At 33.9% G+C, this 12,901-nt stretch overlaps 1 protein-coding gene across 1 annotated transcript; it reads left to right on the top strand.

The window, feature by feature from the left end:
- Window positions 1–7,319: 7,319 nt before the first annotated feature.
- Window positions 7,320–10,708, top strand: LOC139851914 (GDSL lipase-like). Its single transcript, XM_071841117.1, has 6 exons — window positions 7,320–7,667; window positions 7,752–7,873; window positions 8,104–8,334; window positions 9,479–9,728; window positions 9,826–10,065; window positions 10,404–10,708. The coding sequence occupies exons 1-6, from the start codon at window positions 7,412–7,414 to the stop codon at window positions 10,439–10,441; spliced, it is 1,137 nt and encodes a 378-aa protein (XP_071697218.1). The 5' UTR covers window positions 7,320–7,411; the 3' UTR covers window positions 10,442–10,708.
- The last annotated feature ends 2,193 nt before the right edge of the window (window positions 10,709–12,901 follow it).

Genomic DNA, 12,901 nt, shown 5'->3' with positions numbered 1-12,901 from the left:
ATTATCTTTACTACTACACGATCGGGTACACTGCCCGTTAGTGTGTGTAATCTTTAAAACCGGTATTTTCCATACAACAATTCATATACCACTTTTCGCACATCAAGTTTTTGGCGCCGCTGCCGGGGACAGTTGTGTCAAGATAAGAATTGTTGACTAAGTTGTGATTATTATTTTTTAGATTTTATCATTTTTTTTGTAGAATTTTTATTATTATTTTTTTTCTTTCACTGTTTAGTGTCGGTGCTTTTATTCTTTTCTAGTTTTTGTCAGTTGCAGGAAAATGGTTGACCATAGGAATATGACAATGGGTGAGAGAATGAGAGTAGAACGGAGGAAACTAATCGAATTATATTTATCTCCTAGTGTTACCAACGAGGGGTACCAAGAGAAAGAAGAAAATGAAGTTGTGGTTAACACTAAAAACATGTCTATGAAAGAAAGGATGATAGTCGAAGGTTTCTGCCCGTGTTTTTATGGGTCTTGGCAATGTTGCATGAATCCGAACGTAAAACATTCGAGTCCCCTACCCACTATGCAACTTGCTACCGATCATTATTCACCGTTGATTCTGTTTCCAAATGTGACAGAATCCAGTCTAGCTCCACAATTTGTAACTTCACAATCTATTTTGCAAGACGAACTGGTTGTTGAAAAATGTACTCGTTTAGATCCACTTTCTGAGCTTTTGTAGGATTTCCCCGAGCTACATTCTTACTCTTCTAGTTATATAGATGAGATTGTGTTAAAGGAGGAAGACGGTTTGCTACTCGTTCTCATGGCTAATGGTTATGAACCTACAACTGAAGAATTAAAGGAATTGAAGCTGGAAATTGAGCCCCGCTCAATAGTTGAGATTCACAGCGGGTCCATGCTTATTCCAGAGGATGTCAATTTGGGGAAGAAAATCTTTAAAGACCCATTTGACCAAGATCCACCAATAAGAATAAAAGTTTTACAGAAAGTCGCACATGGAGAGGAGTCGTATGTTAACCCTCGGGTTAGGTCATCCTTTTTCGGGAAACTGAAAAAGGATTTATCACATATAATATACACCACCCGAGGTGTAAATGATTGGCTCACTATTTTGATTCGTAGAACTTTTTCCACCGACTTCACGTCTCGTCCGATAAAGTGTGGGGGAGTTTAACCCCACTAGGCATTAAATTCTGGGGTCGAGTCGAGTGCATGAAAATTGCACGAGGTTTTTCAAGGTTTTAGTGACACTAGCATTAAAATTCAGCAAGGTACCTATCAAATTAGAATTTGTGTGATGAAGATCAAAGAATGAAGGATGCACCATCGCTCACCTATACTCCACGATCTCCGGTTTTTGAACCAAGGTTTTTCGAACTCCTTTTTCTCACTATTGTCCTCTCAAATTTAAATTTTACTAAGTAATGAGGGCATTACTTAATCTTAAGTGTGGGGAGATGGTATAAATTCTCGCGGGTATTCAAACGGTATGCAACTTGGCTTATTTTCGCATTTTAATGGGAAATTTTAAAATTTTTGAAAGAAAAGACTTAACGAAAAAGCCAAGTGTGGGGGATTTTTACCAATCTTTTCGAATTACTATCAGCAAATTTTGCAAGTAAAGTGTTTTAAGGTACTTTTAGCTTGAAAATAAAACGAATAAAATGTCACTAAACTTAAAGGATGCATATAGTTCATCCATGATGTGGGGGATTTTTTTTTAACCATAGCTGTGATGGCCCCGTCAAAACACTTAACGGCTCCGTCACTTGGTCCCATAGCTTGATCGAACTTAAATGAATTTAACAAACGACATTGAATTCTTTTATTTCAAAAGTTTCCCAAAAAGGAAAGCATACCAAAATATGTAGTTTAAAAGTAACCCAACATATTAATAATCCAAAGTTGACACAAAACATTGTCAACAACCCACAAGTAATAATTATTCAAAAATCGAATGCAAGCCAAAGTTTCATAAATTGTTTCATAAAAATCTGCCCAAATGTATGCAGACTCTTCTAAACACAGCGAAAGCATCACATAAACTCAAGTACCTGTGAAAATATGCGAGTAAACTGTCAACACAAAGGTTGAGTGAATTATAGCTTTAAATAATTGAATAAACTTTAGACCACAAGATTTAAAAATGTTAGACAACATTAAACATTATTCCATTATCAATGAGCCACCTGGTAACCACTTAACCCTTTATTTACCCTTGCCAAACACAATAAAAAAAATACACTAGACAGTGTATCTACAACAAAATACGAAGTAATAAACATTTCGATTATAAATTGATAGCGCGACTAGCTCGAAATGGGGTTGTCAAACCCGATAGATCTATCCGTAGGATTCGCGTTCACCGGTAGAAACCAATGATTACAGTTACCAGAAAAGGGAATATTTTTGTCCAACTCACAATGAATAATTTAAATTTAATTGTCACTTGTGTCTAAACGTGAAATAAAATGCATGTAATCACATCCCAAAAATATACTTTGAAAAGTATGAAAAACGTGACTATAACTCACCTTAATAGTAATGAAGTAACCAACACAATTAAGCGAACAACAAATGTAGTACAGTGATCAGGAATGATCACAACGCCGACCTATAAATAAAGCAGGTCGATATAAATAACTAACTTAAGTCAAGTCTTAGTATGATAGCTATTGTACATGTTGCAAGTAGACATAGAACAATACTTAATATGCATCGGTTTGATCGGAACAGCTTACAGACACACACTTTCTATTTTTGGAAAGTTTCTATTTTTGGAAAGTTTCCAAATTTAGAAAGTTGCTATTTTAGGAAAGTTTATAAGTTAGGAAAGTTTCCCTAATTAGAAAGTCAACAAAAGTCAACTGAAAGTCAAAGTCAACCGAAAGTCAACTCAAAAGTCCACCTTGGTCTAACATGGTCAACGTAAATTTTAAAAGTATAAGTTACAATAATAATGTAAGTTATAATGTTTGTTAAAGTTAAATATGTCTAATTATATCATAACATAAGTTTTATTAAATTAAAATGAATTATTAAAGTTAATATAAATTTAAATGATATAATTTATATAACATAAGTATTTAATTAATTAATTAAATATTAGTCATAATGTAAGTATTATTAATTAATAATAAATTTTAAATCATATCATAAGTATTATTAATTAATAATGAATTATTAATCATATCATGAGTTTCTAATTATAATTATTAAATCATAAGTATTTAATAATTAAATTATAATTAAATAATAATTAAGCCTTATAATAATTAAATAATTAATTAATCCTTATTATAAGTCTTATAATAGTAATCTCGTAATATAAGTTTAATACTTATCATAAGTATTTTCCATTAATAATGAAGTATTATTAATCATATGTTTAATTAAAATGTTACTTAAATCGTAAGTATTAATTAAATGATATAATAAATATATATCATAAGTCTTAAATAATAATAATAATTACTTTTTTTATCATAAGTAATTAAATGATATTGAAATCCATTAATTATATCATAAGTTTAATAATTAATCATAAGTTTTAAATCAAAAGTTCATCGGGTCGTATCCTGAGCCCCGGGTGTCGGTTTTCGGCGAGCCTTACATATATCTCTGCCTAATCAAACCACCCGAAACTTTGGTATACTCAAGAACACACCATGAACAGCCCACAAGTCGTGATATACAGCCAATACACTACTTGGAACTTCAATTCAATCAAAAACGTGTTTTAGACGTAACGGGTGATTCGTGGCTCGGATTGAGATGACCCGAACATGAAAGTTCGTCCCACCATCAGTCCTAACACACCAACACACCCTAAAGTCACCAAATATGGTCACAAAGTCAGACCAAACCTGGTTCATACCAAAATCACATTTCAATCTTAACAAAATACCACTTTGATCATATCTAGGGCTCCGGAAATCGAAACGACATGAATCCGGAGTCTAAAATTAATGTCTTGATAAGAGGAACTCATTTATATACTTTATTTTATGATCAAAATCATTTAAAATATCAGAAACACACGAAAAAGCTGCTGTCCCAATTTTATCAAACCGAAAAATATGCAATCGAGCAATTCTACGCATGCAATCAACATTACAACAACTAATAATCATCATACTAATAATATAAACATAAAATAAGAAAAATAAATAAAAATTAAAAGTTCTAGGGTTAGGGTTTATACCCTAATCAAGAAACAATTGGTATGATCGCGTAGAGAACGGAACGAGGAATGCGTTGGTATAGATGATCTCTTGATCCAAGCTTGAAAAATTGATGAAGATGATGATGTTATAGTGATGGTTGGAGACGGCAAAGAGAATAGGGAGAGAGGAGAGAGCACCAAAAATAATATTAGGTTAAGGGATTTTGTGGAATGAAAAAATAAAACATCAAAAATAGAAATCAAGGGAGTAATACTCCCTCCCTTCCCCCATTCGGCCGAATATGGATGGGGTGGGCCCCATGGTGGGCCAACTTGCTAAAAGATTATTTCCTGATGGCCCGAAAGCCCGAACGAGTCCCGAAACGCGAAAACGCACTTACGCGATTAAAAATCCGGAAAGATAACAAACGCGCGACGAAAAATAAATATTAATACCCTATATAATAATATGATCTTAAAATATTATATTTAAAATAATTAGGATTTAAATATCCCAAAAACGCGACCGTTGGTTTAAAAACCGAAAAGATTCGCCGGATAGAAATCCGCGACACGTAGAAACGTATAAATTAAAATATGAATACAAATATTCACATAACACTTAATAATTAATATATTATTATTAATATAATAATATAGGCCATAGAAATGACGTAGCACAATTAACAGTTAACGGTCGTTAAATAATTAACGATAAAAGATAACGGAAAAAGTAGGGTCGTGACAATAGCAATTTTTTTGGGACAAAACATGGAGGTTTTTGGGCAAAAATTGAGGTTTTTGGGCAAAAGTTGAAGGTTTTTGGGCAAAAGTTGGAGAATTTTGGGCAAAATTCAAAGGCTTTGGGGCAAAATATGTAGGTTTTGGGGCAAAAAAAAAAAACTCACTGGGGCAAAATCGAAAAACCTAAAATTTTAACACTGAAAAATAAATCCACTGGGGGCGGTCGCCCCCCGCCCCCATGTATTTTCGCCACTGTAGCTACCACGATGCAAAACCCTCCATGGGAGGCTGCTTTTCGAAACGCACAAATATTATCGATAAACGATTCTTTTAAGATGATGAGGAAAATATATTAACCAGTTAAACAACATCATTCTTTGTTGCGTAAATGTAGTCTCTTGATGTAATTAAAATGTACTTGTTTAATTGGCTGAAAAATATGGGCTACATAGTTTCTAATTGGACTTGTGGTTCCAAAAACCGATGTGATTTCTTCCTTAGTGACTTGCTAGAGAGCGTTTGTTAATACAATTTTGACTTTAAAAAATTAAGGAAAAATGAGATGTGCTGCCACCTCGTCGGATGCGATGAAGTGGCTTCTATGTGGATGATGTCGATGCACATGTGTACTAATATATAAATATTTCTTTGCAACAAATCAAAATCAAAATCCTTTTGGGGAAATGAGAAAAACGACATCGCTTTATCGGGAGATTTTGATATGTATGTTACTTTTTGGGCTAGTTTAGCTTTTTTCTTAGTAGTTACTACAATCATTTGATGTAGTTGTATTTCAAGATTTTACTAGATTTGAATTTTGAATATTGAAAAAAACTTGCCATTTCAAGGAAAAACAAAATTTCATGTCCTACCGTACCTTGTAAAGGAAAGGTACAGATTATAATTAGACAAAATTGCTGAAATAGTCCCCGTGGTTTGTACCAAAATGCTAGTTTCCTCCCTGTGCTTTTTTTTTGATGGATTTGGTCCCAGTGGTTTGTAAAAGTTGCTGATTTAGTCCCTCTGACCGACGACCGTCAAAAAATGCCGTTAACTCCAGTCATGTGCCATACATGTGAGGGTATTTTCGTCAGTTTCTTTCATTTATTTACAATATTGCTGAAATGGTCCCTGTGGTTTGTAACAAAGTTGCTGATTTGGTCCCTGTGATTTATAACAAAATTGCTGAAATCTTTATCCCCAAAATTTCTATCTTCCTCACATCAACACTGTATGAGATCATTCATTCATTTTAGTTTATTCAATCTCAGATTCAGTTTACATAATTCACAAAAGTCACTTAATCATATTCAAGCTACCTCCTACAGTAATCGTATGAATGTTCATTGCTCATAAAATCCAAATCTTCAAATATTGAGTGTTAACTTTAATTGATTACCACAACATGATTCTAATACAATTCCTAAACCTCATCGATTACAACTTCAGTTCTACAACAACATATTTGAGCAAATTGATCTTGAGTTCGTCGTTCTTCAGAAAGTCATGGTGACTTGAGGTCCGGATCGTTTCAGAATGAAATCGGGAAAAGTAAAAGTACAGAGTTGTTTATTTTCATCTCATGAAGGTGTATGAACAATCTCAGATCTCAATTTGATGTATCGAGTGTGAATTTTGGAGTCAAAGATTCGTATAAAAAGTCAATCGAATCTTCATCCTTCAAATTCGTAATTTCTGTTATGACTCAAGTCTGGATGATGATTGTCAAGTGTTTGTGGATACATTTGCAACCACTTTTGTGAAGGATTCATATGCTAAACAACATCAGATCTTGTTTTTTAATTTTGAAGTTCATAAAGAAGGATACGAGCTGTTCTTGATCGAATTCAGGAATTTCATGGTGTTTTGATGGAAGTTGCTTCACAACACATCTTAGTCGCTGCATATAGATGAGGTTTCAATTGATTTTCGAGCTCAATTTACTATGAATTCAGATTTTGATTTTGTGTTCTTATGAAAGTGACGACCTGCTCAATTTGAAAACCACAGGGACCAATTCAGCAACTTTGTTACAAATCACAGGGACCATTTCAGCAATATTGTAAATAAATGAAAGAAACTGACGAAAATACCCTCACATGTCTGGCACATGACTGGAGTTAACGGCATTTTTTGATGGCCGTTGGTTAGAGGGACTAAATCAGCAACTTTTACAAACCACCGGGACCAAATCCATCAAAAAAAAAGCACAGGGACTAAATCAGCGTTTTGGTACAAACCACATGAACTATTTCAGCAATTTTGTCTTATAAATTATATGGCTGAAAATGTATGTAACACCTCATGTTTGTTTTATTTATTTAACATGTGTTATCTTCCAAGCAACAACTCATTGGATGCCGACAATTTAGAGTAACACCTCATTTTTTTTTTTTTTTTTATTATTATTTAACAAACCATACCAATTACAGAGTACTAATACTACTTATATACCGTATAATAATTAAAGACAACATGTGAATGTTAGAAATCAAGGACGACATACTGACATACTGTATATGATATATGGGTTTCAAACAAGTTGTAGTATTTGTTTCTTGTTTACTAATCCATACCGCAGTTTGTTCGAGTTCGCAACGTCATGATCTGAATAAACACGCCGCACTGTTTGTTTTCGGTGATTCGCTTTTCGATCCCGGTAACAACAACTTCATAAACACTACAACCGAGTTCCAAGCAAACTTTTGGCCATATGGCATATCATATTTCAGGCCTGCAACTGGCAGATTCTCTGATGGCCGTCTCATCCCTGATTTTATTGGTCAGAACTAAATCGATTATCTTGCTTGTTTTATAATTTCAATAATTGTAACATACTAAATATATATGTTTAACAAATAAACAGCTGAGTATGCGAAACTGCCTCTGATTCCGGCCTATCTGGACCCCCAAAATGATGAATTTGTGTATGGAGCAAACTTTGCATCTGGTGGCGCTGGTGCATTAGTTGAATCTCATGCTGGATTTGTATGTATTCATACTTTAATTATTATTTTTTACTTTCATAAGATATAATATCATATACAACAACAACAAAACCCAATACCACATAAATGGTGTATGGGGATGTGAGATGTAGACAATCCTTCCCATATCCGATAATAAAAACAAGTCATTTTTTCACTCAAAGTGAAAACCACAAAACACAATATTATATATAAACATATATAACATTGCAATATTAATAATATATGTAGGTAGTTGACCTAAAAACACAGCTAAAGTACTTGGATGATTTAGAGAAACAGTTTAGGCAAAGTTTAGGTGATGTAAAAACAGAGCAGCTGATGTCGAATGCGGTCTACCTGTTCAGCTGTGGTGGCAATGACTATCTGAGCCCCGTTGGAAACAACGATAGTATTCTTTATCCGTATACGCATCAACAATATGTGGGAATGGTCATAGGAAACTTGACTAATGCCTTCAAGGTACCAAATACTTGCAATTAAGTATTATTTTATTATTGTGCATACCGATAAATAATCACAGTAATAATAATGATAATGATAACTAGACTAGCGAAAAGTACAGAGTACCTGTTATTCAGTTACAATACATGTTTTACTTTAGTTACTGCAAGGGGCTTGCCTTCTGGCCTAGCGGTATCAAGGAAACTTGTCAACCTTGAGGTTGTGAGTTCGAGTCCAGTCGTGAACAAACAGACCGTGTGTTTGCTGTTCCAAAAAAAAAAAAAAAATAGAAATAGAATAGATGATCAGTTATATCAAAGTTTGTATAATATATATATATATATATATATATATATATATATAGTTGTAGGATCAAGAGGGAAGTAACCAATCGGGGGGAAGCGGGGGAAGCAAAAACTTCTTTTTTTTTTTCGTTTTTTGAAAAAACCTTGTTCACGAACATTATAGATGGGATGAAAATATGAACATTTAGTAGAGACACTTTGTGATAAATGTTTTTATTTTGGCGGAAAAACGCTTGAAGAAGTAATATACAACAATTATCGTGTTTTTCGAGCGTATGTTGAGGTTTTAGCTATTGGGGTTTAGATATTAGGGTTTATAGGGTTTAGATATTAGGGTTTAGAAATTTAGGGTTTAGGGTTTAGATTTAGGGTTTAGATTTAGGATTTAGATTGAGTTTTTAACACCAACGGTTTAGAGTTTAGGGTTTAGGGTTTAGGGTTTGGTGTTTTGGGTTTATGGAATAAACCCAAAACACCAAACCCTAAACCCTAAACTCTAAATCGGGCTAAATTTTACTTCACAAAACATGAAGAAAAAAAACGTTCATATTCTTCACGAACAATATTATCTTGAATGTTATTTTTGTCGATCGTTTTCCCGCCTAAATAATAACATTCATCACGAAGTGTCTCTTCTAAATGTTCATATTTTCGTGTGATCTTGATGCCGGAAAAAAAAAATTCCAAAAAAAAAAACGAAAAAAAAAAATTTGCTTCCCCCCGCTTCCCCCGATTGGTCACTTCCCCATTGATCCTGCCCCTATATATATATATATATATATATATATATATATATATATATATATATATATATATATATATTATTTGATATATACTGAGTATAAGGAAAAATGAAGGGAATCTATGAAAAAGGAGGAAGGAAGATTGGAATTGTTACGGTGTCGCCATTAAGTTGTTGGCCAAGCATTCGTGCCAAACGGCCAGGGAATACTTGCAATCAAGAACTTGAGATTATAACAAGTCTACACAATCAAGAGCTCTCAAAAAAACTACAACAGCTTGAGAAGCAGCTACAAGGATTCAAGTACGCAAAATTTGATCTGTCGACCGAAGTTAGCCACCGAATGAACAACCCGACAAAATATGGTAACTATCAACCTTCTACTTGTAGTTGTGAATCTTCTGTTTATCACTGAAAGCCTGCATAATAGATATAAATACAAATATTTGATTTGAATTGAAGGTTTTAAAGTAGGAGACAGTGCTTGTTGTGGCAGTGGTCCTTTCGGAGGGATATACAGTTGTGGAGGGATGAGAGGAGTACAAGAGTTTCAACTTTGCGATAATACTAGCGAATACTTTTTCTTCGACTCTAATCATAACAGTGAGGTCGCGAGTCGTCAATTTGCAGAGCTGTTTTGGAATGGAGATACTAGTGTCACGAGTCCTTACAATTTGAAGGCCCTGTTTCAACTTCAACAAGGTACACAAATGCATGCAATGAAGCAAAAATTTTTATTGCCAAGTTTATTTATTTATTTATTTATTTTTATTTTTATTTTTTATTTTTTTGTATAGAAGAAAGTAGGTATTTTTTAACTATAAGGTCGCTAATTAATTGTGTTTGTTAACAAAGGGCCGTTAGCCTTACAGTATCGAGTTAACCCCTCCAACTTAGAGGTTGTGGGTTAGAGTCCAGGGATGTACATTTGTATATATTGGTAGAAATATTCGTGTAGAGTGTGTTAGTTCGCCTTATTATTTACAAAAAAAAAAAAAGGAAAAAATAATAAGAATTGTCTTTGTTTGTTCTACATACAGGGAAATCATCAGCTTCTTCCCAGATGGAAGAAATATGAAGTCAATACAATATGACTGCACCAAAGGACCTTTGGTTTAGCGGTATCGAGGAGCTCCTCCTCTAACCTCGAGGTTATGGATTCGAGTCCTGTTTAGGACATTATTTGTGTAAAGTTATGTAAGGTCCGTTCTAAAATAAATACAATATGACTGCACATTTAAAATATGTGCATAATAATGATCATATCAATGTGTAATGACATCAAGGAAAGTTGAGAAGCTCATTTAGAATATTATCATTAATAAAGCAGATATATCATAAGTTAACAGCTTGATTAACCTGATAAATGGATGTGTTTTTGTTATTGTTTAATTGGAAACCATGAGAGCCACACAATCAAATCACATACGATGAAGTCCATTCGAAATTTTATATTGATGCAGGTTCACATCTAAACTATTAAACAGTTGGTAGAGGTGACAAGATGAGCTGGTCAAATGTATTGGGTAATGGGTCAAAACAAGTTCAGGTTGAAATGAGCCAGTCCTAGTGCAGGGCTTACAAGCTGTACAGAGTCAAGTTAATCGGCGTACATTTCTTCTCCATTTACGAATATTTGGATAAATGTGTTTCTTATGATTACAAAAGCAATACTTATTTTTAGAAATTTAATTCACACACACCAACAAAAAAATTTTCCGCAAATATGGGCCGATTTGGTAACATTTCAAAACTTATAAACTTTATAATAAAGGGTTGCGTGTGTTGTGTTCTTGCGGATCATCAGATTTAGTTTTCTCCGAGTCTCTACATTTTGTAGCCCACGTATGTCGCTTTCTTGCAGATTAGGCAAAGAAAATGCCAATGCGACGAAAAGTTTGAAATTCATTCTTTTCAAGTGTCTTTATATATATGTGCCATAATCATAAAAAAAAATTATGTTGTGTATTTTTCACCCGCCAACCCAAATTACCACCCCTGTACTTGCAAGTCCAGGATAAGTGCAGACTACATAATCAGTTTAACCCCAACTTCACATTTTGAACTGAGGCTCAGAGACAAAGATCAAGTCATTCTGAACTAGAAATGGTTCGATCCTGATATATAGATTACGGTTATATCCATAAAAACCTTCAGTACAGGTACATAGATGAACCAAATGATGCACAACAGCTAACATAACAGAAAACCACTCACAATGTAACACACAAGAACTATCAAAATTCGTTAACTTTAATCTGAATCTTCATCAGATTCGGAATCTTCAACTCCACTTGCACTTCTCGAATCATCATTTGTAGATCTTGAACCCGAACGGTCAAGGTTGTACCTTTGAAACTTGACTTCATTTTTCTTCTTTTCAGCGCTTGTACCTTTTCGTTTCTTCCCACTTTCGTTTGTATCAGATGGCAGAGTACAAGCAGCATCAACGATGACATCATTCATGGAATCATCGATATTTTCGTCTTCATCATTCCCCTTATTATCAATGAAGAAAAGCAGAGCGTCATCTCTTTTCCCAGTTTTTATCTTATATGAGCGGTCATCAAGATCTGAACTTGACTTGTATTGGACTAATCTTGCACGATACTTTGACATGAACCCATCGGTCAAAGTCAAACCTTGATTCTCGAGGTCAAGCATCCACTCTAAAGAAACAGAGTATCAGTTGAAACACATTAACAGGGTAAAGTGATAATATAAATGGCACAGTGCTCACAAGTAATTATCATAATAACAAGTTCACATTGTATTAGACCAATTATAACCTGACTGTGACGTCAAAGGCAGATTGTTCACTTTTTGCTCAAAAAGTGCAATCTGCCTGTGATGTGGCAGTGTCAGTTGACACTCAAATAACCCTGACGCTCTTCCAGTGTCAAATAGGTCCCACCAGTTTTATTTTTTCTTTTTCTTTTTTTATTTTATTATGAATACAAATTATATCACATATAATTAAAAACATATAAAAATTAACCATTACATTAAATTTAACCATTACATAAAATTTAACCATTACATAAAATTTAACTATTACATAAATTTAACCATTCATGGTGCGGAATGTTGAATTAGTGCAATAATACGCTCGTCTTCCGAATCGGAATCGTAACTAAGTTAATACGATGCCATGAAATTATATAAATTGTATAATATAATTGAAAGAAATGAAAGAAAAATAAATAGATTTGGTGTGTTAAAATGGTAGAATGTATGAGTTTATATAGATAAATATATATAGAATTTAAATAAAAAAATCAAAAAAACGGGTATTTTTTCCAACCAATCAGCTCCTGACACGTACCCTGACGCCACCTCTCTCTTCCGTGAGAAAACTCACTGACGCCCCAGATTCGTCACCGGTGACGCCCCACTAGGGGCGTCACCCGTCGCCATGTCTGACGGGACCCCTCTGACGCCGCGTTAAAATTGGTCTTATTGAAGATCTTTTCATAGTTCAACAAAACAAGAAGCATTGTTAAGGTAATAAATGCTAAAAATAGAACACCAAAGCTCG

The sequence above is a fragment of the Rutidosis leptorrhynchoides genome, chromosome 6 (assembly GCF_046630445.1).
Source record: "Rutidosis leptorrhynchoides isolate AG116_Rl617_1_P2 chromosome 6, CSIRO_AGI_Rlap_v1, whole genome shotgun sequence".
Lineage (NCBI taxonomy): Eukaryota > Viridiplantae > Streptophyta > Magnoliopsida > Asterales > Asteraceae > Rutidosis > Rutidosis leptorrhynchoides.
The sequence above is the reverse complement of the archived record's forward strand: the minus strand, read 5'-3'. Positions and strand labels throughout refer to the sequence as shown.